This window comes from Heterocephalus glaber, unplaced genomic scaffold, assembly GCF_053883595.1.
Source record: "Heterocephalus glaber isolate CG9 unplaced genomic scaffold, H.glaber_assembly_v1.0 deba00001587, whole genome shotgun sequence".
NCBI lineage: Eukaryota > Metazoa > Chordata > Mammalia > Rodentia > Bathyergidae > Heterocephalus > Heterocephalus glaber.
The window spans coordinates 4,549,906-4,577,507 of NW_028258365.1; the positions used below are offsets into that span (position 1 = coordinate 4,549,906).

At 39.8% G+C, this 27,602-nt stretch overlaps 1 protein-coding gene across 10 annotated transcripts in view; it reads right to left on the reverse strand.

Moving 5' to 3' along the window:
- The window catches only part of Znf827 (zinc finger protein 827), a 167,012-nt gene that overhangs the window by 17,381 nt on the left and 122,029 nt on the right, over nucleotides 1-27,602 (reverse strand). For all 10 annotated transcript variants that reach the window (XR_002390576.2, XM_087193346.1, XM_004868913.4 and 7 more), the window contains one exon: nucleotides 1,871-2,008. Coding sequence is in view for 9 of the 10 variants with exons in the window: in XM_087193346.1 (XP_087049472.1) it covers nucleotides 1,871-2,008 (138 nt within the window). In the remaining variant the exon portion in view is untranslated. The remainder of the gene's footprint in view (nucleotides 1-1,870; nucleotides 2,009-27,602) is intronic.

The window sequence follows — 27,602 nt, forward strand, 5'->3', positions numbered from 1 at the left end:
GCGGGGTTACACTTCCTCCATCAAGTAAACTGGGAGCACTTCTGTAGGTTTTCTATCTTTTGGAAAGGCTATGTAATCTTACATTTTTCTCTCCTCTACAGGTGAGAAAGAACTCACCTGGGAGAATTTTGGAAACTGATGCTTTAATATTATTTCCTTCATTAGCTTTGCACATTTTCTGTTGGTAACTGATTTATTCAAGTTCTGTCTGCCCATTGGGTCAATTCTGGTAATATCGCTAATATTATCTATGTCATTTAACTTCTTTCTCTCTCTCTCTCTCTCTCTCTCTCTCTCTATCATAGAGATGTCTATATTCTTCAGTAATTCTTTAATATCACCTACACAGATGATTAGCCTTTTGCTTTTGCATTTTAAAATATATTTCCTTCCTTTCCCTTTCTTAATCAGGCTTAAGGGGAATAGTCTGTTTTATGGTCATCTTCTAGATTTTATTGCTCTTCTACTAATTCCTTAAGATGAGTGTTCAATTTCTTTATTTTTGGTCTTCATTTCTAATTAAAACATTTAAGCCTATAATTTTCCTCTGACTAGAGCTTTCACTGTTTGCTCTAGTTATGTTCATTCCTTCTTCATGGTTCATATTTGAATTTTTATTTTCTCCCCTTTTTACTGATCCAATTAAGTAGGTCATTTATTGATCCTTGGTTATTTTAAATTTCATTTAAGTATGCTCAGTGAGTGTGGCCTATAAAACTCCACTTTTAAAAACACATCATAGTTTTCTTCGTTGCTAAGAATATGTGACTAAATTTGGTTTATCGTGAAATTTAATCACTCAACAATTTACTCTGAGCATCACTTTGGTAGTGTGTTTGATTACGTACGACTATCCTGAGTGTCACTGGAGCAGGTGTCATTTCAACCAGTCATTGAATAAATAAGTTTGAATAAAATTTGATATTGAATAAATTTGATAAAATCATCATTTTTATATTTCCGATTACATTATCTTATAAAAATTAGCAAAAAGATATAAAATTTTTGGTCATCCTGTATTTAAATTCTTGGACTGGTAAGTGGTTAAGATTAAGAATATTGAAAATATAAAAAAGGACAAAATTCATCTTGTCATAACAAAGCTCTTTATCTTGCTTTATTTTGTGTGATGTACAAAACTTTTATTTTTCATTTTTTCGTGTTTTGGACAAATAAGATGTACAGTATTTGGATATTTTAAAAGCTTGATTTCCAATGTGAAGTTTGAAATATTTGATTTTATTTTGGGGTGGGGGCATCTGGGGATGGAGCTCTGAGTCTTGTACATGCTAAACAGTTGCTCTATCACTGAGCAACACCCCCAGGCCTTTTATTACATTATTTTTTGTTTACTATTGATTTTACCTTACGAGTTTTTGTCTTCACTTATTTTAACTAATAGAATCATTAATTATGCCCCTTTATTCCTTTGCTTGCCTTCTTTTTCCTGACCCTTATAATCAACCGTTATTTGTCCATTGTTAAATGTAGATAAAGGCAGAAACTGGCTCTCCACCAAGGTGATTCTCTCCCCTCCTGGTCTTACCACAATAAGAAAGGGGGTGTAGGCCATCTCTGCATCTTTAAGACGAGATGAATACATTCTCCACAGAGTTCAGAAATTTTACCTGGTTGTGCCTAATCGTTCACCTTTTCTTTTGTCTTACTTGAATTCAACACACCCCTTTGATTAAAAAAAATAAGCCTTTCCAGGGTTTTACTTAAAAATGCCAGGTAAGAAGCCTGGCAGAGTCAGATGAACATGTCGCTGCCACTTCCTGTAACAGTTCTCTTGGAGAAACCCAACTTCCCAGTAATGGAGAGGTTAGTGGCATGGCATGGAGGGCACAGGGGCACAGCCCCAGCTCACCTGTGTGCAGCGAGAGGTGTCGGGACAACGTCTGCTGTCGGCCAAACACTTTCCCACACACGTCACAGGGGAAGAGCTGGTCACTGAATTTCCAGGAGGGCAATCCATTTCCCGCCTCTAGGATGATCTTCTCTGTTTCTGGGGCAAGGGAACAAAGCTTCATGAAAAACCAACAAATTGTTATGTCCGTGACACAACAATTTCATTTTAATCAAAACTGAGGGCTTCCCCAGAGACTTCCTCCTGAAGGCAGCTAGTAACTACAAGAAAGCCCAGTAACTGGAGCTGAGGCCCATTTTCTGACTCTGACAAGACCACTTGTGCAGCTGTGGTGGCAAGTGGGTTCCAACTCCAGTCATCTCTTTGGTGTTTTCTCTCATCAGCACTGTGCCCAGGACACAGCAGGCCCTCAATAAATACTTGCTGGATGAATGAATGGTTGAGTTGCATGTTAAAATTCCAGAAATGTAAACTCTTGCCATCAGACAGTAAATAAAACATTCTAAATCTTGGATTCCAATGTGAAAATAAATGGTCCAGTCCTCCAAAAGGAAATACTCTTTCACTGCCCTTGATGAAGTTTTGCTCTATGTTCTAGGCTGTGCAAAATTCTTAACAAGGAATTTATACTATGCAGACTGCGTAATGGCCACTGCCTACTGCTCCGCACGACTCCTCAGTGCAAAAATGCACAACCAGAATTTCCCGAAAAGTCTCATCACACGTGGGAAAATGGTGACTGCTGTGAGTTATGTGCACATAATTCACAACCGTGAATGAAATAAGTGGACATTAACACATTGTCTTGTTATCTTAAAAAATGATTTTCTCATCATCATCCATAGGTTTAACTTTAATTTTCTTACCCATACTTCTTTTCCATGAACTGTCATGGATTATACTCTATAAAGATCCCTTCTATGGACAGGTAAGGAGAGAGGTGACAGAGCTCTAAAAAGAAGGGGACATTTCCAAGGGGACATTTGTCTGAGCTCTCACTTTGAAGAACAAGACAAGCAATTCACTGAGTTAATGTCTCATCCTTTATCTCAGTAAATTATTGAGAATCTTCTTAAAGCACAGGCCTGCACACCATGTGGGGATAATTAAATAGCAGGAAGAACTTTTCATAAGATCCAAGCAGATAAAAATGCTCAGACTACTGGTCAGAGACAACATCAGAAGAAAAAGTGTTATTTCACACCATTTAGTTCAAACTGTCTCCCAAATATAGTCTTCCACCTGTATTTGGATGAGTCAACTGGATCAATTTTCATTTGAATGAAGATCTGCCAGATAGCACTATCTAAAAAAAGAAGAAACAAATACTAACAGACATTTGGAAAGAGGGGAAGGATGATGAAATTGCAATAATATTTGTCGTGAGGTGCTTGACAGCAATCCCAACACTGATAAAACACATTTATTGATTTATCTGTGTTTGTTAAAACTTAGCTCTTTGGGCCTTAGGGAGAAGAGCCTTATTCAAGCACAGTGTCTAACAAAAACCTTCTGAAAGGTAGGGGGTGGACCTGGGAGGGGTGGTGAAAAAGGGAGGGAACAGGCCAATTGAACTTCTGAAGACAAGAACTGCTCTTAGTAGACTGTCCTTGAGCTCAAGGGTGGGCAGTTCAGCCTTGCAGACAGGTGAGGGTATTTTAAGTGGTTCCTTTTAAGTGTGTAATCAAAACAGTGCTTCAAAGGAGGATGATAGCCATAATTATAAGGAGAGGTCAAGAGGGTACAGGGTCTTCTAATACATTTACAACAAGAATGAATTAATTGGGCCACAGACCCAACAAGTGTGTGCAATTAGAAATAAAGACATTGCTTTTTTTAAAAATTTTTTTATTGTTTTGGTACCAGGGATTAAACTCAGAACCTTGCGCCTACGAGCCAGGCGGTGGAACCACTGAGCTAAATCCCTGGCCCATAAAGACATTTCTTAATAATTTTTTCAAGTATTAGTCATGTACTTCAGAAGCTGAAGCACCATAAAAAGTCCATTTCCCTCCATGGCCTTACAAAACGATGCCAACTATGAAACTCAGCAGAAAGAACATTGTGCAGCTACAGTGAAGCCGCCAGAGTTGTGGAGAGGGCACCCAGGACGGGGCCCCATGGGTCCCGAAGGAAGCCTGTCCAGGGCTTGCTCCTCTTCCCCTTGATGTTTGCATCGGCCAGAGTCTTGTTCTTGTTCACATGTAGAAATGTCGTTCAGTACATCTAAGCGGTCACCAAATGTCACCAGTCTTACCTCACAGATCTTTCTGGACCCCACCCCACACCTTAACTGAGTCGTCATTTCTCACCAGGCTGCTGTAAAGCCCTCCAAAACAGATGACCTTGCCTCTCTCCCTTCCAGGAGCTCGCCTTCACCCCCCTCAGTTTGCAGACAGACATTTCCGAGCCACAAACAACATATCTTGTCCTATATTCCAAGGCTCTCCAAGGCCAAACTCCTTTCCAGGGCCACCAAGACCCTTCATGGGCTCCAGCTGCCACCGACGCTTAACTCTCTGCCACCCCAATGGCTGTCAGATGACCTACACAATCGTTCAGGAGCACACTATTCTCCTATAAGCGGTCATTGCTTTTAAACCACTTATTCCTCCATCAAAGCTACTCCCCATACCACTTTTTTTGGTACAATAAACCTGGAACTCTCAAGCCAGTCTCAAACTTGTGAACTTCATCTCCTTGGGAAAGCCTTCTCCAATTCCCCAGGCAGAATTAGTTGTTTCCCCTTTTGTCTCCCAAAGGGAGACAAATTCTCCCCAAGAATTAGTTGTCTCCCAAAGGACTTTTATGATATAAATACTACCACTGCAACAGTTTACAGATTATACCATTTGTTGATACATTGTTATAGTTTTGATCTGGAATGTCCCCCAAAGTTCCAGGATGTTGAAGGCTTGCGGCCCTATGACGAAGTTGTGGAACATTTAGGCAGAGAGGCCCACTGGAAGGTAGGTCACTGGGGGTGTGCCTTTAAAGGGATACTGGGATCCCGCCCCCTCCCTTTACTCTCTGCTTCATGGTTGCTGTGATCTGAACAGGTTGCTCCCACCACAGTCCTTGCCATGATGTCCTGCCTCACCACAGGCCCAAGGCAATGGCATCAAGTAAAAATGAACTGGAAACTCTTAAACGATGAGCCAAAATAAACCTTTCCTGTTTATAAGCTGATTATCTCAGGTATTTTGCTATAGTACAGAAAGCTAACACACACATATCTTCTGTATCATATATCTCATATATCTATGTGTCTACATACCTTTTCAAAACAAAATACACAGCACACCTCCACATGCATCAGTGATTAATATACACATTCCTTAGCCTCCCTTCCCTGGCAGAATGGGGAGACCCCTGGGGTTCTGTATTATTTATTTGTGTATTCTCAACATTAGCAGACATATAGAATAGTTGCTTAGTACATATGTATTAAATAAATGAATGACTGAATGAAAGGATCCAAGTGAGACAACAAAATACACATTCTTATTTATAGTAAAAATGATTAGGAATTTATTAACATTAAGGTTTATCATCAATTCAGCATGGAAAACTAGGCTACCTGCCTTCAGAATGCGTGTCTGAATTCAACCCAAAAGATGTGGATTTATGATTCTATTAAGGGAAATTTTGTAGTCCTGAGTCATAGCCCCCCAAATTTTATATTCTTACTTCTTCTCAACAGCACTGAGCTATAAGCTTTTTCTCTTTAGAAAATATCTCTGGCAGACATTGATTATTGGTTAATCCATCGAGCATGTCCAATTTTCTTTCTCCCCTTCCCTCTCTCACTGTGAGGGCAGCTGGGGCAGCCATGTGCTAAAGAGGCTTTTGCTTTCCTGATAAAAGGAAACAACACACGATTGGGTATTGGCCTTCTTTTCTCTGTTTCTTGCCTTGATCATAGAGGAAATGTCTGGGATTATGGCAGCCACTGTGTAAGTATGCATTATGAGGACAACAGCCAATTAGTTGCCAAGGATGGGGAAGGGAGAGATGCAAAAAATCAGAGTCTTTGATATCTCAGTAGCTACATGAATGCCAACAATCATCCACCCTGGATTTTTTTGTTTTGTGAGGAAAATAAGTCCCTCTGCGTTTCAGCCACTTTTAGGTGGGTTTTCTATTGCTTACGGGATTACTAATGGAAACTCCCTACCACAGGTCTTAGGACTTTGGAGGTTAGGTTCTGGTCTTTGCCAACCTTTATTTCCAAACTCTAGCATCCTCTGAAGAACTCTCCATATGCACAGCCAACAGCAAGTGTGCAGCCAGCAGAACATATTTCTGTCTTAATTATCTCCTTCTGTTCTGCTTTAAAAATCCTTGAAGCTTAGATTCTTAAGGAATTTACTTTTGAAAATGTTTTATTGAAACATAATATATGATAGAAAAATACACATACCAGTAATTGCTTTGAATCAGTTCCGAAGTCCCCAAACAGCTTAGAATACAGGTATCATTTTAACAAGTTTGCTTTCTTCATCTTTATTCCCATTTTCCTTAGTATTTGTTTCATTACGTTAAGTGGCTGTAAATTGTTAAGATCTTCATTTCTGTGAGCAAAATACTTGTCCAACCTTTTTTATTTGGAGTCTTATAGGATTACTGTCTCCTACAAAACATCTGATTTCTTACCATACACTTATATTTGATTCTCAGAATACCCATGAACTCCTCACTATTTGATTGTATGCAATCAGATAATCATATGTTTTCTCTGTACTTTTCCACCTACAGTCTTTGCTTTGAACATCATTTGGAGCTTTCTTTTTTTGGTATCAGGGCTCGAACGCAGGTCCCTGCACTTGCGGGGCAAGCGGTGGCACCACGGAGCTAAATCCCAGGCCTTCTGGAGCTTTCTTAAGAAAGGATTTTTTGTTGCTGTCTTTTAATTTTATTATTGGTGCTGAGGGCCTCATGTATACTAAACACATACTCTGCCACTGAGCTACATCCCCAGCTAAGTCTTTGTTTTAAATGAAACAAATACATGTACAGGAACAAGCACTTTTATTCCCAGAGGAGAGCTGGAAAACAGGAAGAGGGTGGTAGTAGAGTCACCCTGTCATCTCAATACAAATCTCTCAGCTTTTCCTGTTTATAGGAGACTCATCTCCTTATTCATAATTTTGAGGCTCAAAATACAACTGAACAAGTAGTGCTTAAGACCTAGTGATTCAAGGGCCCGTGTCTCATTTCATGGGTAAGCCCGGGGCGGGGGGGATGAAACACATCCAGAACTCTTCCCACAAAATAAACCCATCTGGCAGAATTTGGGAGAAAGCTCTATCAAACTCTGCTGGGCAGCTTATCAGATGGAAAAGAGGACCCAGATATCTTCAAATCCAAGTCCTTTATTTTCAGGAGGATAAAATGAAGCATTAATTCCAAGTCTTCTCCCATCCCAGGCCACCTCACAATTTGCACAGAGTTGTATATAACAAAGTTGCCACCCTGATCTAAACCTTAGTTCAAGGGAGAATGTTAATGATCATCTTGTTCAGTCCTCTTTTTTTTTTTTTTGGTACCGGGGATTGAACTCAGGTCCTTGCGCTTGCAAGGCAGGCGGCGAAACCACTGAGCTAAATCTCTGGCCCTCAGTCCTCTTCTTACACATAAGGAAACTGAGACTGAAGAGAACTGAAGTAACTGCCCTAACCTGGCTGGTGACTAGGAGAGCAGGCACTGACCCACATCTCATTCACGCTCCTCCAGGCCCTAAGAAGTCAAGGCCAAAGTCTACAACAAACAAAAAAGGGATTTTTCTTCTCCTCTTGTTCTTTGACTCAGAGTTTAATATTCGTGGTTATAAGCGGCATGGGCAGATTTGGCAAGGCTTCCCAGACGCTAGGATTTCTTTCCATCTCCCTTCCTAAAGGGTCAGCCTAGGATATTTCCAGACACAGAGAAGTTGGAGACTGTAGCACACTGAAAACTAGAATAAATAAAGATTAAGAAGAAGAACAAATGGGGACATCCTAAAAGTCCATTATCCTCTGAAGAAAACTACTTGTTACTGAAGAGAGAGTTCCTTTGGATCTCTCATTGTCATTTGGGGAACACTTTTTGTAAGAAATAAAAAACAAACAGAAATTCAAGGAACAAACCCTAGGAACAAAGGAGAGAAAGGAAAGGACTTTTGCCTGCTGCCTTTCCATTTTAACACCCTTTGGCCTCATATCCGGTGTATTCCATGGCTTTGCTGGGAGACTTTCCTGTGTGGGATTCCATGTTCCCTGACAGAACAGCCCTTGCCAAGAGCCGTCTACCAACCTGGTTTTGGCAAGAGAAATGTCCAGAGAGGAGGCTTTATTTGGTTAAAGCTGTGAGCACAAGGTTGGCCAAAAATGTGACCTCAACACATAAATAACTGTCCCAGATCGCTAAAGCCATGTTGTGACATATGGTATCTTGATCAGTTCTCCCAGCATCAAGGCCAAAACTTGGGAGGGACAACTCAAACTGAAATCCTCTGAGTAGACTGAAAGCTACCAGGCCGCTTTCCAGGCATGGCGTGTAAACTTTCTGACTGGACCCTAGCACTTCAGGTTCCACCCTTTGATCTCCTGTGCTCCACCCTGCCTCTGATTTAAAGTGCCCACCTACAGAGGGCACCTTCTAAAGCTAAGAGCTGGCTGTAGTTCATTTTCATTCCCATGCTTGCAGGTTTTCCTATGTCCTTTAAAAAGTTGTTCTTTGTTTTTTTGTTTTTTTTTTAAAAAAGGTTCATTTCCATGTAGGGTAACCTTTCCAGGCTGGAGGTGTAGCTCAGTGGTAGTGTCCTTGTCTAGCATGGATGAGGCCCCATGTTCCATCCTGAGCACTGAAAGCAACAATTTCCCCCAAACCAAACCAACCAACCAACCAATCATACAGAAATACCTTTCTATCACACTCTTTAATGAGCTAGGGATGTAGCTCAGTGGTAGAATGTCTGCCTACCACACACAAGGCCTTGTGTTCCAACTCCAGCACTTCAATAAAATAAAAATTTAAAAAAGCCCAAAATTTGAAAATTCAGACTTGCTATATCTTCTACAATACTAAAACTTTAATGTTCATTTACTCCTGAAATTATGTGATGTGCTATGCACTGCACCTACAGAGTATCTTTTAAAATAGTTAATGTTTCTTTTTAAAATTCATGTCACAATCATTTCCAAATATTATTCAAGGAAGCCTCCAGAGGTCTTGCAGTTCTCTTCAGTAAGACTGGAATCCACTGGTAGTCTCAATTATTCTATTCTTCTTTTCTTATGGACAAGCCTTGATCATATTAATCATTCCTTTAAAGATTTCTACATTTCCTAAAAGCCCTGGTCAGCTCCTAGACACTGTGATATTCTTATGCGATTACATCCAGTTTCAAATTTTCAGTACTACTCTACTCTCTCAGCTCCTAACCTCCTGAATTCTGTATTAATACAAAAAATATAACTATTCTATTCTGCCTTTCTTCTGACCTTGGGTTCTAGCACATTATACAATTCCTGTTAGCTGATGGAAGATTTAACATTTTGAGGCAACACTGACCAGAAATATCTTCTTTGTCTCAACTCAGAAATACTACTTATTTGATTAAGCAAGATTGCATGTGTTTATATGGTGGAGATTTGGTTTGTTTATTTTTCCCTAGGTGAGGAATCAGAGACGCAGGATGGGACATACTTTGTGTCATCCCTCTGGGCATATCCTGGTGGCTTATAAACAGCAAGCATTTACTTCTCACAGTTCTGGAGGCTGGAAGTCCAAGGTCAGGGCACCGGCAAATTCAGTGTCTGATGAGGGGCTGCTTCCTTATACAGCCATCTGCTCACTCTAACTCACAGTGCAGAACTGAGGGCTCTCTCTTTGGGCCTTTTTTTTGGTACTGGGAATGGAACTCGGGTCCTCAAGCTTGCGCAGCAGGCAATGAAACCACTGAGCTAAATCCCTGGCGCTGGGCCTTTTTCCTAAGGGTTCCAATCTTATTGATAAAGGCTTTGTGCCATGACCTAGTCATTGCGAAAAGGCCTGCCTTCTCATTCCATCACCTGGGCAGTGAGGATTTCACCAGGTGAGTTGTAGTCCACAGCACGTTGCTACGTAGCTTGGAAAGGAGGACACTGTCAGCATTTTCCTAGGAAAGTACGTCATAATGATTGGCAGTATTGGTACTGTGTTACCAATAGTAAGTAACACTGTTGGCAAATATCTTATTTTTTACATAAATAAAATAAAGTAGGCCATCTGTAAAATTTAATTCTCAGTAATCTGAAGGCTGTGGATTTAGATATAGGTAAAACAGGAATTACACAGATGAACAGCTAAGAATCACTTAGTACTTATTTGTTCTGGGTAGAAGTGAAGGGTAAGGGTCATGCCTATATAGTTTAAGTGTCGTAACAACACATTAAGGTCTGTCTCATTATTATCTTCATCTTAAGGATGAGAAAAATCAAAGCTCAAAATAGTTAAGAAATCAGCCTGTTCTCATTCAGCTGGTAAGATATACAGCCAGGATTTGAACCTGGGTGTTACGCTTTATATCTAGATGTGTCCTCCGAGCCTCGTGTGCTCAGAGGTGGGGCTTTCAGGAGGTGACTGGATCATTGGGCTGTGACCACTGATGAGTTTTTAGCTGACCTGCATGGCCCGGAAGGGTTTATCTCCTCCCTTCACAGTCTTTGCTTCCTGGTTCCTGTACCGGGAGCAGCTCTCCTTCACCATGCACCTCTGCCGGGCCATCCTGCCTTGGAACTAGCCGACTATGGACAGAAATGTGAGTCAAAATAAAGCTCTCCTTTCTGAAACTGGGTGTCGAGTACTGTGTCTGAGCAAGAGGATACTCAGCTAGGAAGAGTACACATTGGACAGTATGCCTCTAGGTGTGTGCTCGGGGCACGTCACCCTCTTGTGACGGGCCTTTAATCTCTGCTTCACAGCAGAGACTGGTGGCTGCTGGTCTCAAGATTCCTCTTACAGGCTGGTGACCTTGTTTGGACCTAGTGCTAAAAAGGTCAATGTCATGTGTTCAGTTTTTCTCTTTTGTAGGTGGCAAGTGTCAGTGCATTTCATGGCCTCGGATCAAAATACAACCCTGGCAGATGCTGGGAACATAAATGTTCTTGTTGAAGAACAGAACAGAGTTAGAATGTGGAAGATCTGATATAAATTTAATCTGACTCCAGACACATATCCTACTAACAAGGAGTTTGAAGAACTGAGCTTATATATGAAAGTCAGTGGTTTACTGTTATCAATACAAATTAAAAAAAAGCAGCTTTTATTTAATCATTTCAGAATTTGGACTGGGAAAGAGTAAAAAATGAATTTTTGGCTCACACAGCAGAAATGTAAGTATCCAACAGCCCAGGGATATTTTTAAGTAACAGATAATAATCTATGGTACAACATCAAAGTAGCTGAGCAAAAGAAGGAGAAATATATATATATTTTTAAATGGCATTTCCTTTCCATTTCAATTTTTCAAATTGAAAAGGAAATCAGATAGATTAAATACAGAAATGTCAATGTAATAATGTGGTTACAAATCAAATTATAAAAAGATCAAATAAATTTGGAAATGTGGAGAGACTATCTTTTTCCATTGTGGAATTACAGTATCTTTTAGTTATTTACCCTGTTACACATTTTCTTATGCATTCTAACTGGGTCATCATTGAAAGCATTCTTTCCTGTCCTAACTTGTTACATAGATCTTAAATACAGCAGACATTAAATACTGGCTGATTTGATTAAAACTGCAGTAAGTATAAGCAAAAAGAGAAAACATAGTTGGATGCATAATGATATATGCAAAGTAAAACAAATAACTTCAGTACAGAGAAGGCTGAGAAATTCCCAGCCTGTGTGAGCTGCGTGTTTTCCCATAATGGAACGCCACATTCTCTGAGTTTAGTGGGGAAGGTTCAACATTCTTTGGAGATTTCACCTCAGTGGAATCTTTGCCTTCCACTTTGTGAACTGGGAAGAAACAGTGGGAAAGGCACACTGCTCTTCAGGTTTGCAGAGTGAAGGTGCAGATAGGCTAACTGTTCGCTTGAGGTCATGCAGGGAAATCCAGGCTGAGAGTGAATCAGCCCCCTCTTCACCTCATCCCTGTTTCCCCACCCACTGAAGTTCAGGTCCTTAATCACACTACGTACCAAAAGCTCTGCAAAACTAATCAGTCTTCAAGCCATACTCTGTATTATGGAACATGCACTCTAGTGGAGAACAGATGTCACCCCAAGAATCTTATTTTCTGTTGTTTCCCAGTTTTGGCATGTGCCCATTTGTCACCTTAATGTTGCATGAACAAAGAGTTTTGCATTTAGCATTAATATGGGGACTCATAAATACTCCTTCTCCCATTGGAACACTGCCACACTATCTTTCAAAAGCATATGTCTTTTTCAGCATATAAATTTGCCTCAAGGTCCTGTTGGTGTTTTCTGAACTGCAAATGTGGTCACAATCTAATCTTGTTGGAGATAATGTCAGGTAAAATTCCTAGAGATACCAACATTTCCCATTTTAAAAGTACACACGCATCTAATACTTGTAAAGGCTGATGGAAAAGCTTTTTATCTGTAGAGACCCAATTTGTGGAGCTATTTCAAGTGGAAACCAGTAACATCCACAGCAGAACAGAGCACCGAGTAACACCAGATCACAAATACTGGTCTGGCAAGGAACCATGTAACCGCAGGTTAAACAGTGAATTTTGAAAGATGGCTTTCATACAAAGTAGCACATTTATTTCTTCTTTCAAAATGAAGGTTTAACCAAAACGGTGAACGATCATACCTAGAATAAGTCTATTAACCACATGTACTGTAAACAAGGTCAGTGACAGAGGCTGTTTCCTCTCTCCTTGCACTGACTTACAAAGGTATCACATTATTTAGGCACCAGGATAATCACAGACAGGCTCTTTTAAGCCAATCTTTTTTATCCAAAGTGACAGAATGTGGATGAGCTAAAATCACAACTAGATTAGGGGTGTGTGTGTGTGTGTGTGTGTGTGTGTGTGCTGGGGGAGAGGTTTAAATTTAAAAGAAGGTAAGTGGAAGCCATTACAATTTTTCTGAAGTTCTTTGCTGAACTTACTGAGCTGGAGTAAGTACCTTAACAGAAATAGCTCAACGATGGCTCCCAACTCCCTTTGAAAAGAATCTGAAACCAGTTGGCTAATAAATTATACAAATATGCAAATATGTAAATGCTACATTATATGTATATACATATAAATATGTATATTAAATATACATATACCAATGATTGTTGATTCTGGGCAGCCACATATTTGGCCCAAATAATCACGTATCTGTTGAGATAAAATGCCCCACTGGATGCAGGAATCAGCTGCAGTGTGACTCCATCAGGCCATTCCTTTGGTCTTCAGTCTGCCCTATCAAAAGGATGTGAGTGTCCTCTGAAAATTGTATGCAGAATGTCTTCTGTAGATTGGCAAGGACAAAGCCATTTGATTCTACAAGGTAAACAATCATGGAGCGAAGAGACTCTTACTTCATTATCAAGGTGATAATTGAAAGAAAATTCTTTACTCTTTCAAATGGAGTTCAGCTTAAGAATAAACATTCCTAAAATAAATACTGACATATACAGTTATCTTTTCACTTGTTTGTGCATAAAATACCTCTGGAAGGATGCACAGGAAGTTGGGGCAAGGTGGGAGGGATAAAGGTGAGGGGAGCAAGGAGCAGTGAACTGTGGGTGGTGGTGGGAGGGAGATTTCATTCGGTCATTTGGAAATTGGGTCTCTAACCAACTTTGAAAGTTTGGTGTCATCCCTACTTACTCTCTTAATACCTATGCAGAAAATGTGGCAACAGCAACAATAAAATGTGCAGAAAGCTAATGATGTTACAAGAACTCTGTTAATATCTGAAATAAATTACATCATTTGCTTCTCCTAACAACCTACAGGTAAGCCATACACTGGCCAGAGGTGTCCCTCCTGGGGGTGTCTTCCCTAGGGTAGTGTCAAGTCCCAGGCAAAGTCAGTGGCATTGTGCTGTTTTATAAGGAATGCTGATCTCTTCGGGCCAGTGGCTAAGAATTCTGAGTTGTAGAATTCTTGGACTGTACTTGCAATAATTATTAATCCATAGAGTTCTAATACAGTCTAACATCCCAAAGCAAAAATTAGAAGTCTTGAAGTGTTTCTCACAAACAAATCGTATCAAGTCCAACATAGAAATCTGTCATTGTGTTGGACAAAAGAGACTCTACAGAATAAAATGTAAGTATAAATCTTGCTCTTAATGGTAACTCTTTGCCTTTAGGTAACATTAGAGAGACTGGGGACGTAACTCAATGGTAGAGCACTTGCCTGGCATGCACTAAACCCTGGGTTCCATCCCCACACTCCCCAGCAAAAAAGGTAAAAGTATTTTAGAAAGCTTCACATTGACCTTTACAGATGCTTCTTCTACTGCTGTTATCTAACGACAGCCACGTGCCCTCCTGTCATGTGACGGTTGCTTACCTGCTCACATGCAGGTGTCTTAAGCCAGGTGATCTCCATAAGTGTCTGCACTGTAAGAGATGACTCAGCCTCTACTCCCCAGTGCTGCCTCACAGGAAAAGGACTTCTTTGTCTTTTCTTCTCCATTGGAGTTCATTCATCATTATCAGGCCATCTGTCCTTATCCATATCTGCTCCTTCTATGCCTATTTCCTATATGTATCATTTTAAGAAGAAAGATGGTGACCTGGAAGGAAGCTCCCTGGCTCCATCCCAGGCTCCTAGGGCAGAGAAGGTGAGCCGGTCCCAGCACCCAGAAGGAAGCTCCCCGGCTCCATCCCAGGATCCTAGGGCAGAGAAGCTGAGCTGGTCCCAGCACCCGGAAGGACGCTCCCCACCTCCATCCCAGGCCCCTAGGGCAGAGAAGCTGAGCCAGTCCCAGAACCCGGAAGGAAGCTCCCCTGCTGCCATCCCAAGCTCCTAGGGCAGAGAAGGTGAGCCGCATGGGCGCCAGAAGCACCCCCTCCCATGGAAATGAGAAGACACATAAACAAGTCTCAAAAGCAGACTTCTGGATCACCTACAGCAATCCCAAAGGGAAATGAGATGGAACAATCTGATACTCAACCACCTGGACTCTCTGAACTGGCAACAAAAGAGGATCTGGGAAAAATGAAATCAGAAATAATTACTCAGATAACAGCAAAGATTTTGCTCATGGTGCAAGACATGATTAATAAACCTAGAGAGGACACAGATAAAAAAATAGAGGATCTGAGGAACATGACGGAATCTCAACATAGGAAACAAATGGATTCCATAAAACAGATACAAACAGATTTCCAAGAGATTAAAAACTCCATCAAAAGTCTGTGCAGCAGAATGAACCAATGTGAGGATAGAATTTCACATATAGAAGATAAGATTGCAATTAGTGAGGAGGAAAAGAAAAATTGCTTTAAAATTGTAAGAGAACACGAGAAATCAATCTAGCAGCTGCTAGACGATCCAAAGAAGAATAACATAAGACTGATTGGAGTCAGTGAGGAAAGAGGAGAGAGTGCAGAGGACATAAAAAAACTGTTCACAGAAGTGATGGCAGAAAACTTCCCAAGGAGGGAAAAAGAACTTGACACACAGATAAGTGAGGCATATAGGACTCCAGCTAGCCTTAATCAAAACAAATCTACACATAGGCATATAATAGTTAGGATTCCAGAAATCCAACAGAAGAACAAAATTCTACAAGCAGTGAGAGAAAAGAAACAAATCACATACAAAGGAAAGCCCATCAGAATCACAGCAGACTTCTCAATGCAAACCCTCAAGGCAAGAAGAGCTTGGAGTGATGTATTTCAAGCCCAAAAGGAAAACAGCCTCCAACCCAGATTGATGTACCCTGCAAAACTATCTTTCAAAATTGATGGAGAAATAAGATACTTTCATGATAAAGAGCACCCCAGGAACTTCATGAATACCAAACCGACACTCCAAAAAATTTTAGACAATACCCTAGGAAGAGACAATGAGGATCACAACCTCAGGAAACCCAGCAGAATGAATCCATTGGGCATGACAAATTAAATGCAAAGGGGGAGAATCCAACAAAAAGAAAAAGTCGTGACAAGGCTTTTAAAACTTTTAACTTCATCTCCCTAATGAGTGTATAATTCAGTCTTGTTATTGTTCATGATTAGTATTTTTCTGATTCTAGAGTTGCACACCATTCCTTGTGCTATACTGGCTATTTATCATCTTCTTATGTCTACATTTTAATTGGGTTGGCTATTAATGAGCTCTAAGAACTCTTTATATATTCTGGTCATAGGTTATATGTATTGTAAATATGGTCTATTTAACGACTACTTTTCATTTTAATGATGTCATTTAAAGTTCTAAATTTTGATGGAATCTCATTTATCAATTTTTTTCTTTTATACATCATGTTTTTTGTATCCTAGGTAGTTCTTGCCTACCCTGAATTCATAAATATTTTCCCTTCTAATTTCTTCTTAAAGTTTTATACTTTTAGGCTTTCTTATTTAGGTTCATAGATCCCTTCAAGTTATTTTCATGTATGGAAAAAAAGGGTTGAGGTTAATTTTTTATATACAGATACAGGTGTTCTAGTGCCGTTTGCTGCAAACACTATCTCTTCCTCGGCTCTTGAATTGAGTTTATATTCTATAAAATGCTAATGTTAAATAATCTTTCAAAACTCAGTGGACCATATATGTGTGGTTCTATTTCTAGATTCTCTGTTTTATTCCAATGATCTATATGTCTTTCCTTACACCAACACTGCCTTGATTACTGTAGCTTTAGAAGAAGTCTTCAAATTAGGTACTAAATGTCTTCCAACACTGTTTTTGTTTTTAACTTTTCTAGGTCCCTTGTACTCCTACATAACTTTTAAATTTCAATATCCAGTTCTTCATTTATAGCAAGTATACACAGACCTGAATTTTTATATATACCTTGTGTTTTCTAATCCTGCTAAATTCAAGTACAAGTTCTAGGGGCTCCTAGAGATTTCTTAGTATTTTCTCTGGAGATGATCATTTCATCTACATATAAAGGTTTTGCTTCTGCCATGCCAATCCTATCCTAATTGTGTCATTTTATTGCCAGACTATTTTGGTTTAGGCCTATGTTTCAAAGTTTAATGGACAGATAAAGAGTAAGCATATCTGCCCTTGTTCCCCACCTTAGGAGAAAGCATTGTATCTTCTCCATTCATATAAGGTGTTCTCACTGGAAGTATGGAGTACATGTCTTTAATCTGTTGAGAAGTTTCTGTTCTACTTCTAGGCTCCTGATAGCTTTTACCATGAACAGCTATAGAATTTAGTCCAATACTTTTTCTCCAACTAGTGACAGGATCATGTGGCTTTTTCCTTTCCTGGGTTAAAATGATGACTTTTAGGGGTGGATCTTCCAGTGCTGAACCAACACTGCCATCCCTATAACAAAACCACTTTCTACATACTGCCAGATCTGGCTTCCAATAGTTTGTTTTGTTAACCAAATTTCTATCTATGTTCATACTTTTTTCTTCTATTATCTTTATCCCGTTTTAGAATTAGCACAATGTTGAGTTCCTAAAATGAGGGGAGAAGTGTTCCTTCTTTTTTCTGCTTTAATTGTTTGATATAATTTATCAGTTAAAATGTTTATGAGCCTGCTGTTGTCATATAGGTAGGTTTTCAAGCTAGGAATATACTTTCTTTAATAGGTGCTATTCAAATTTTATATTTCCTCCAGAGTTAGTTTCATTAATTTGTCTTCTAAGGTACTTCTTATAAGTTGTCAAATTTATTTCAAAAAAGATTTTTGTAATATGCTTTCTATATCCTTTTAAATTCTGTAAAATCTGTGGTAATGTCTCCTAGATCTTAATATTGTAATTTTTAAAATGTATATCTGATATTGTGTAACAGGAAGAAAAGGTCTAAAAGAGCAGGGGAATTGGGAGGGGTAGGGGAAGGGAAAAAAGGGAAAGGAAAAAATATGAGAAGAGGAAAAAAATGGAAACAAGGTCTTTGCAAATAGGGAAGGGTGGAGGGGGTGAAGGGAGGGCAAGGGAAGGGGAAAAAAATAAGAACCAAGATACTCATGTAAAGGTACAAGATCCCAATGATGAATGTAACTGTATTTTATATCAAAAATGTACTAATAAACTTAATGGGAAGAAAAAAGAAGATGGTAAGAGTAGAATCTTCCTTTTTATTTTTTTTCTCGGAGGAAGTAAAATTCTAAAGCTTATTTCTTCAACTCTTTCAATAAGTTTAAGCATTCTGCTGGATCCAATGGCCTGTGAGGAACCTGGTGCACAGCAGGAGATAAGCAGTGGTCAAGTGAGCGAAGCCTCATCTGTATTTACAGCCACTCTCTGGCTCTCTGTCAAAGGGATCATCACTAGGCTCTGTCTGTCTCCTGCAGATCTGCAGAAGTAGCTTCTCAAAGGAGCTGGAACCCGACTGTGAGCAGTGCACGTGAGGGACAGACATTAAGCAATCCTTTAATTACCTCAAAAACACTTCCAGCCCCCCCCCCCCCCCCCCCCCCGTTCACGGAAGGAAAAACTGTCTTCCACAAAACCCATCTCTGGTGCCAAAAAGGCTGGCCATCGCTGTAGAAGATGGAAACTTCCGCAATATATACGGAAAGGATTTAATCTTGAAATTCACATTGTTCTGTAGCTAATCCCAGGCACTCTCTCTGAGCATTCACAATTACAGCCAGCCTAGTAAAGACCGTGACCCCAGTCAGTCTCAATCATGTTCACTTCCAAGTAATTATACTAGGATGCTTTATCATTTTTGTTGTTAAAAATAACAGAAACTGTGATAACAAGTCACTGTCATTTTCCCTCACTGAAGTTATGATTAAATTGATGTAAATCATAGTACTAAATTTTATGTTGTGAGGAATGAAAGGACTTCACGAAACTTGTAGGAGGAGACTTTAAAATTTTTTAATTTTAATTTTTAAGAGATTAATTTTATTGGTACACGTTCGATATCCACAGTGGTCACAGTCGTTGTAGGGAATACGTACCTGCACACGATACATCCCGATCCTTCTTTTATCCCCATTTTCCTCCTTCCCTTCAACTTTTCTTCTCTTTTTTATTTACAAAAGCTTTGTTTCTATTTTTTCTTTCTATTCTCTTTTTTTCCTTTCCTTCTCTCTGCCCCCTCCCTTGCTCCCATTCTCATTTGAACATTTTCTTCCTACTTTTAGGGGGAGATTTTAAATATCTCATCCCTATGGTTTTGCTGAAGTTTTTGGTACTTACCCTTTCCGAAGCGACAGAACACTAACTTTAAATTTGTCTTGAGAAGCTTTCTGAGGAGAAAGATAACCAAGATAAAGGTGTGTGGACTCGAGTACAGCTGTCTCCACTAACTTCATATTCACATCAGAGTGCTAAAATCTATAGGAAACATATCCTGCCAGGTAATATACATGATCAGCCCTTCCATCACTTTCTATATAGGGTTAGTGGCCTGCTTTGAAAATTCACATTAGGAAGAAGTATGAAATGACCGAACAAGGACCATGTGTGTTTTAGGGGCCAGATTATCCTATCATCAATGTAGGATTTTCTCTACACGTGTGTATGTTCGCAGCTTTCAAGACAGTGTTGCTTTTTAGTGGCAGATGAGGCAGAATTTCAGGGAAGGATATTTGCTCTGTGCGGCTAAAATCTGAAATGCTCTGAAAAAGTAAGTAGCTACTGCCATTTGTAGGTCTTCTAAGTTGCAATTTTTCCACTTTGAGTTTTAAAATGTCTTTATTGAGGAGGAAAGAAAAAATTTTGATGAGTTTAATGGACTTTGTTGGATCAAGCCAGAAATCCCCGACACTGCTGAAGAAACAGAAGTGGGCAGTGTTATCTGAAGTCGACACTGAATTTCCAGCATGTCTGCCACGTGGCTCCAAAGTAAGCAGCTGGCAAGCCCCTAGTTCACAGGCTGCGTAGGCCTTCATCCCCTGTAGTCACCATCAGCAGCTGCAGCATCCTTTCAAATCCAATCTCACCTTTTGACACTTTATTAAGGAAGGGGCTGATGGTGACTACAGCACAAAATTAGGTCAAAGTTAAAAAAAAAAACTAAGATTTAAAAACCAAACAAAATTAACATTATGTGCTTACTAAGGTAGGCTCAAATGGACTCCTCAAATGCCCGAATCAGGCACAGGCATTCCTGACGATGCACAGGGCACTGTTCTGAGGGTCTTGTGTACATCATGTCACTAATCCTCAAGACCACCCGGGGGACCAGGTATTATTGTCACTGGCAATTTCTGAATGAGGAAGTCCAGGCTCAGAGACGGCTGTTCAGGATTAGCAAAACAGGGAAGCGATGGGCGTTGTAGACACCGTCACAGTCGGTGATCAAAGACCACATGGAATTATTAGTCGCTGGCATCACTAAGTGCTGGTTATGGCCATGTAACCAAGGATGGCCAGAAGTGATGCATAAAATTTCTAGGTCATGTTCTCAAAAGGAGGGTCATGACATTGCTATTAACCCCTCTCAAAGTACTCCTGATGCTCCCCTCACTTCAAACACACTTATCCTATTTTTCTTGGCAATGTGTCTTTTACTGGAGCAATTTCTAAAATTAAATATTCACCATAGTTTTTATCATCTCCTGTACTTTCCAAGTCTAGACTTGAAAATAAAACCAATTAAGATCTTAAAAAACGAAAGGAGTGTCATGTCCTGGATTTCCTTCTTGCCTTCCTGCTGTTAAGGATGGGAATGTGATGGTGGGAGGTAGAGCAGCCAAGCTGGATCATGAAAAGGAAGCTGGATGCAAAGATGGCAGAACAATAAGAAAGAAGTATCCTCAGGTCCCTGCAGCCACCACCATGGCTCTGGACTTTTTATACTCTGGCTACTAAGTAAAAGAGAAATAATCTTCTACCTTACTTAATTAAGCGAGCGCTATTTTTCCTTTAGAAAAAAATATCCATCAGATCTTCATTCTAATCCATACAATTTTATCACGTAAAGTATTCTCAGTTGGTTTACAGGGAGTGGGGCTCCTGTACTATAGTGCTTATTCTGTTTCCTGAGATTTTAATGATAATGTACGAGCAAGATTCTGTCATGTTTGATGCTTGCTTTTTAGGTCACTGTTACACTAAATAGTACAACTGTCCAGTTGTTTTCATAAAACAAGTACAAGTGTGAACAGCATTATTAAATAACCATGCCATAGGTTTGAGACTTAAGACATTTTCTCAGAAGTTCACGTTGATGCACAGTTAAAGCAATACCACTTAGTCTGTACATCTGGTCACTGAATTTTGGTTTTCCATGAGTACTGTGTGTACATCTACCAACATAATGCAGTGGCTCTCAAGCTCAGCACTACTCTCATTTTGGACCAGAGAATTCTTTGATGAAGCTCCTGTCCTGTGCACTATGAGAGATTTAACAGCATTCTGGTTTCTAAGTATAAGATGACAGTTAAATAACAATGACAATTAAAAATAACACCGGACACTGCCCAGTGCTCCACAGGGACGAAATCACTCCCAGTTGATAACCATCCATCAAATGTATCCAAAGTGGCAGATTCTGAGGAAGCAGAGACTCTGATTATTTAAATTCTAGTAAGGACACAGACAGGTAGTTCCTTAATGTACTTTGAATGATAGTGGTGCCCTGGTGACCAGGGGCAAGGAGCATGAACTGATTCTTATTTTTTTAAATTAAGAAGTTCACCGAGCTTTCAATAAGAAAATTCAAAGTTAGTAAAAAGTTATAGGCATCATTCTAAGCACATTTAACTATTATTAGTCCAACTTCCTCTATCCAAGGTTAAGATGGAAATAATTGCCTATGTGAAGTTTAAAAAATCCACTAGTTTAGTGCATGAATAGCATTCTTTTATAGAAATTCTAATGACAGTGGAGAATTGGACCCTTTCAGAACTGAGACCACTGCCCCACTAAATGTCCTTTAGTGTTTATATGTTGTTATCTAGAGATCCTCAGATAGTATAGATATATAATAAGTGAGAATCGCTTGCAGATATTTTCAAATATATAGCCTTTTTAGCCCCACCAGGCAAGTTCTTCTACCTTGATACTCCCTTAAGACTTAGCATTTCTACATTCCATGGGACTGGCCAATTCATAGCAAATAACATTTTGAAAATCTCTTTCTTGTTGGAGAGAGTGTGGAGGAAGTATACTGTAAAAAGATACGTTAGGTTGTCACCTGTCCTGAGATGGGACTCCAGAGCGAGGTGAGGAAAAAGCTGTCAACTTGCATTTCTTTCAAATTGCTACACTCATCCCCAGCAACTTTGGCATAATTAATGATTGTCAGGGCGTGGGAAGCCAATCAATGTGATGTTCATTTTCATCAACATAGCAGAAGTAATGCCCCAAGGGTGGGATGCAAATTACATTATGTTTTAATTGAGAGAGTTCTCTCTTTGCTCATTTCTGGAGTGGGTGGAATCCAAGACATACTGTTTCCTTTCATACATATGCTTTTAAAAGCTTGGCTGATTGCTGCAATCCATCATTTCCAGCAACCAAAAAACTCCCATTATTTCTGAGCATTCTAACCATTCATGGTGGGGGATGGCAGGCAGAGAAGGAAAGGGAATCTGCTATTCACAGGAAGAGATCTTTTTAAAAAGTAGAAATCAAAGGCAACATACTGGGTCACCTGTATCTAATACACTGAATAAGAATGAAAGCTGAGCATTGGCAGAGTTACCTGCATCTGAGAAGGTCCATAACCAAAGACTAGCTTCAGATACTAAGGACTCTTAAAGTTCAATTAATGGCTAAAAGCAGGATAAAAAATGTTCTTTATCTTTTTCCTCCCACTTAAGTTTGCTTTCCTAGTACTTTAAGAGTTTAAAAAGCAATTCAGAGACGTTCTTCAATGAGTTTGACTCAAATGTAAAAAAAAAAAATCATCACTTTCTCTTTCCTTTAAGATAGTAAGCAGGGATATGATCAGACCGAAATGGAAATGCCCTATGTTCCTTTTGTTGTGTCTGTGATGAGTGTAGTCACAGGTTCAAAAGTCTGGTTCAGGATGGTGGAGCCATCTCAATAAGAGAGGAGTGGGAGTTTGCCACAAACCAGCTTGGTGGGCGGGAGTCAGGGTGCAAGAGGCACCTATCAGAGGGCCTGAAGGAGACTCCAGGCTGGGGCTCCAGGTTTCCTTATTGGTCAGCCCAGTGCTGCTCAAAATTCTGGTTAGGACCCACTGGCCGATCATGAGAAGAACTTAGTGGATCTCAACCAATATTTTTTTAAAAAGTGAAATAAAATGGGAAAGATTAGAAAACGTCAGACATGGTACAGGTGTGAAGATTGTTTCAGTAGTTACCTGTATCTATGAATCTATATTCTCTTTGCATTCCTTACTTCTGCCTCTCTCCCTTTCTTCCTCCTCTACTCCCGTCTCTTCCTTTTTCTATCATCATCACTTATTTATCTACTTATTAAACAACCTACCTCTGTATTTTATAGCATTTATTCCCCTCATGTGACATTTTTTAAAGTTTGAAAGTCAAACCTGGCACGATGGGGCATGCCTGTAATCCAAGCTACTTGGGAACCTGAGGCAGGAGGATTAAAAGTTCAAGGCTAGCCTGAAAAATTCAGTGCAACCCTGTCTCAAAAAATTTTTAAAAAGGGCTTAGCAGTAGCCTCTGGGTTCAATTCCCGGTACCGAAAAAAAGGGTAAAAAACATTGAAAGCCACCAGTTTGGTACATCGTTTCATGTACTTGGTTTTGACAAAGTATCTTAAGACCCCAAGTCTATTAAAACCAAAATCTAAAAACAAATTTCTTTTCCTAATGCAGATTTAAAATTTCTCCCTTTAGAAATCTTTTTAATCCCATTAAGCTCAGTAATGTGAATAAAACGAGCCCAAACTGGCTACCACCAAGAGGGAGAGAAAATCACTTCTTTGCTAGCCAACAGTAGATCAGAATCATGCCTCATTCTTCAACTGCACAAATAAAAGGCTGTCATGTTGGAAAGCAGCTGTTTGCAGAAGGATTTAGAAGGTGTCATGGATACAGTCAGAGGGCCGTAGCTGGTACCACTATATCTTGAGATCATCAATCACGTCATCCAAACAGGCAGAGGCCTTCTCTGCCCTCCTTCTAAGCAGAGAGGAGTTTTTCCAGTTGATCAAAAGATCCTTACAAATCACAGTATATGATTCCCCAAGATGGGAAGAACTTAGCAGAGCCAGCAACATCATTTAGCTTGAAGCAGTAAAGATTTCCCGAAGGTCTCAGTACAAGTTTATTCCAGTTCTCCGAAGGAATGAAAATAACTTAAAACATTTTCAGAGTGCGAAGCACATAGGAACATCCTATCGAGTTATTTATACATAGACAATTTGAGTTTCTCGAAATGGATGCAGTTTCCCTTAACTTCATTTCTTTCTGTTATAACTTCTAGTTTATGCCTGTGTAACCCTGAAGAGAGGCTGTCACTGCTCAGTAGAGACCTGCTCATTTCATCAACCAAGAATTCCTTTTTTAAAAAAAACAAAAAAACTCTAGTCTCTTTGGTGGAAATTTCTATTTAAAATACCAAAACCCCCTTAGAGATTTTGACCAATGTGCTCCTAAACACCAGAGGGAAACGAACGCACACACATACACCCATGTGCACACAGCAGGGAGATGGGGTTTAACTGGTCCCCTTGTAAAGGTTCTCCACTTGTCACCCTCTGCCCCTCAACCTGGTATTCGGGATTTTAAGGCTTGCTCCATCCTGGAGAAAACTGTAACTCAGATTCACTCTCTGGCGCGCTGTTGACCAGCCGGCCTCACAGCTTGCCAACGAGGAGTGGATCGCCTATTTTATCCCGGAAAGTTACCATCACTCTCTCTCAGCTAACTGCCTCACCTCTGAAAGACTTGGCTGAAGAATGGAACAGAGACAGGTCTAGACTAGATAAGCACATACTCTATTCCGCTGGCTAAGACACATTTAAACATTTAGCTGAACAATGGATTTATACAAGGCAAGTCTTAAAAGTCTATGAGGAATCTGTTTCCTCAGATACTATGGATAACAGCATATTTTAAAGGTGATTTCAACATCTGGAGATTATTGAAGGTATATTTAGCTGAAAAGTTGTCTTTAACTAAGTCTTTCAGTGGCTGTGGTAAACTTACTTTGTAACTAGGTTTTTAAAATTCTTTATTAAGTGCTACTTCTGTGAGTAAGGCAAAGGCTAATCCTTCACTCTAAAAGGATCATATTATATACTAACCAGCATATACGAGCTCCTTTGACTGCATTACATGTGTATAACAAATATTTAAGAACTTTGTTGTAAATAATGGATGTTGTTGTCTTACACAATATAATTTGATATAACATTTAGAAAATGCCATCATTAGTGGTTTCAGGATCATAAATCACTCCTTCAAAGGCAGTACTGGAAAAACCCACATTCGCAATAGCCTCTAGGCACGTTTGGTTAGCATCTGTTAGAGTCATTTGCAGTTTTATTGGAGAATTCATAGTTCCCGACATTGCTCTTTGTAAATAATGCTGGAACAATTCTTGTTTGAAGCTAAATTTACCTTTCTTAGGAAGACACTCTCTTTTCTAGAAGAAAATTCTAAATAATGGATTTATCTTTTTTTTAAAAAAATTCAGATTCCAAGTGCTATTGCTCTCAAGGCTGCTTTTTGTTATTAAAATGCGTTTTGTAGACTTTTCTTATAACTAGGTAAGTCATTTTAACTGATTAAGTAAAAAAGTTTCAACTCAAATAAAACAAATTAGAATCCTCTTTTTATAACTTAATAAGGAAAATTAAATAAGACAAATGTTGGGCAATACTCAGCATCAACAATTAACTAATTATTAGACATAGGCACAGATTCCACCCACTGTAAAAGTACTGCTCAGCAAATGAACCCTCTTTGCCTCATTTATCTCTAAGCAAGGCCTCTTGGTTTCCATTAAGTCTCTCAAGGGACTTTATTTGGGCTTTAAAGATTAAAGAAAAGAGAGTCAGATTAACTGTTTAAAATGGAAGCAGGATCAAGTCCTCTTCCGCTCAGACATTCCAGAGGTGTCTGGCACGCCCTCAGTACAAGCCCAAGTTTTTGCTCCTTGCTAGGAGGCCCCAGAAGCCTCCGCTTCCTCCCAGGCACACATCCTTCCCTGGTGTCACTTCCCCAGGCCTGCTTCCAGCTCCCAGGGCTCGTGGGCACCGCCCCCTGTACCAGGCCATCTTCCTCCCACACCAGGGCGTGACCTGCTCCAGTGAGTTCTGCAGGCCTTCCAGCTGCATGTGCCTGGGAGTCTTTCCCTGACCACCACCACTTAGAAGGCCTCTTCCCAAACCTTGCTAATTACCCTGTTTGCTATGATTTGACCCCCCCTCCCATTCAGTTGTTGGAAATTTAAGCCCCGCATTGATAAGTGATGGTGTCTGGAGGCAGGACCTTTGGGAGATGGTCAGGATTAGATGAGGTCATGAGGGTGGGCCCCCATGGTGGCATTAGTGCCTTTATAAGAAGAGGAGGGAGACCTGAGCTAGCAGACTTGCTCTCTAGCTCACTTGCTCTGTCTCACCAGTACTGAGCAGATGCCAGCACTGTTCCTGCCTCCAGCATCATAAGCCAAACGAACTTTTATTCTTTATTAATTACTCAGTCTCAGGTATTTTGTTATAGCAACAGAAAAGAGACTAAGACAATGTTAGTGTATCATATCATATTCTTGTGTATTTATATGATACTTCTTTAATGTCTGCCTCCCTCTCTAGGTTAAAAACCTCATAGAGGCAAGGAATTTTCTTCATTGCTCTTTCCCAAGATCTAAAAAGTGCCTGTAATATAACAGCAGCTTAGTAAGTACATGTGGAATGAATGAAATCTTTTCACCTCAGTGGCACGGGCAGCTCACAAGCTTTCTCATACTGCTCATCAAATACTTAATCATACTCAGATCCTTTTGTATTTCATTTGTGTTTCAAATGTCTCAGTATCCCCTCCCTGTCACTGATGGAGAAAGAGAAGAATGAAAGAGCTGTACTCGAAGACAGGATATCCAACCCACAGCCAGAGGGCCACAGACAGCTAGTAACGCGGCCTTATAACACAGTTAGCTTTGTACACTATTATGGGATGTTCAACAGTATTTTTCGTGACTGCGTTACACAGCGCTCCAGCAAGGGCCGCACAGGTGACAAAGCAACACTCGGTAGGGGCAGTGTGGGTCTAACCCTTAATCTGGCACTTGCCACATACAGTTAGTGGCATCAAAATCCGATTCATTCCATTAGGTGACTTGTTGAGTAAAATGAAGTAATTATGGAGAATGGTGTTTCAACCTACCTGTCATGTGCCCGTGAGGACAGGCTTTCATTGTGACTAAGCAGACATACAAGTTTTCTTATTTCATTAACTTAGGCTTGTGTTGTTTGTAAAATAATTTAATGCATTTAAATATATTTAAATAGAAAGTTTTGTTATTTACACACACTAACAATTCCTCTTCACTCAGTGTGGTCCATGCAAACCAAAAGGTTGGACACCCAGAATCTAAGGTGGAAGTCAGAGAACCTGCAACAGAAATCTAAATGCTCATATACTTTTTGATATAACTGTCAAAAATACCCTGCACCAGCAGCTATTATTTTATTAATTATACTGAAGTTCATGATACTGATGAGGCCAATAGTGTGACGTCACAGTG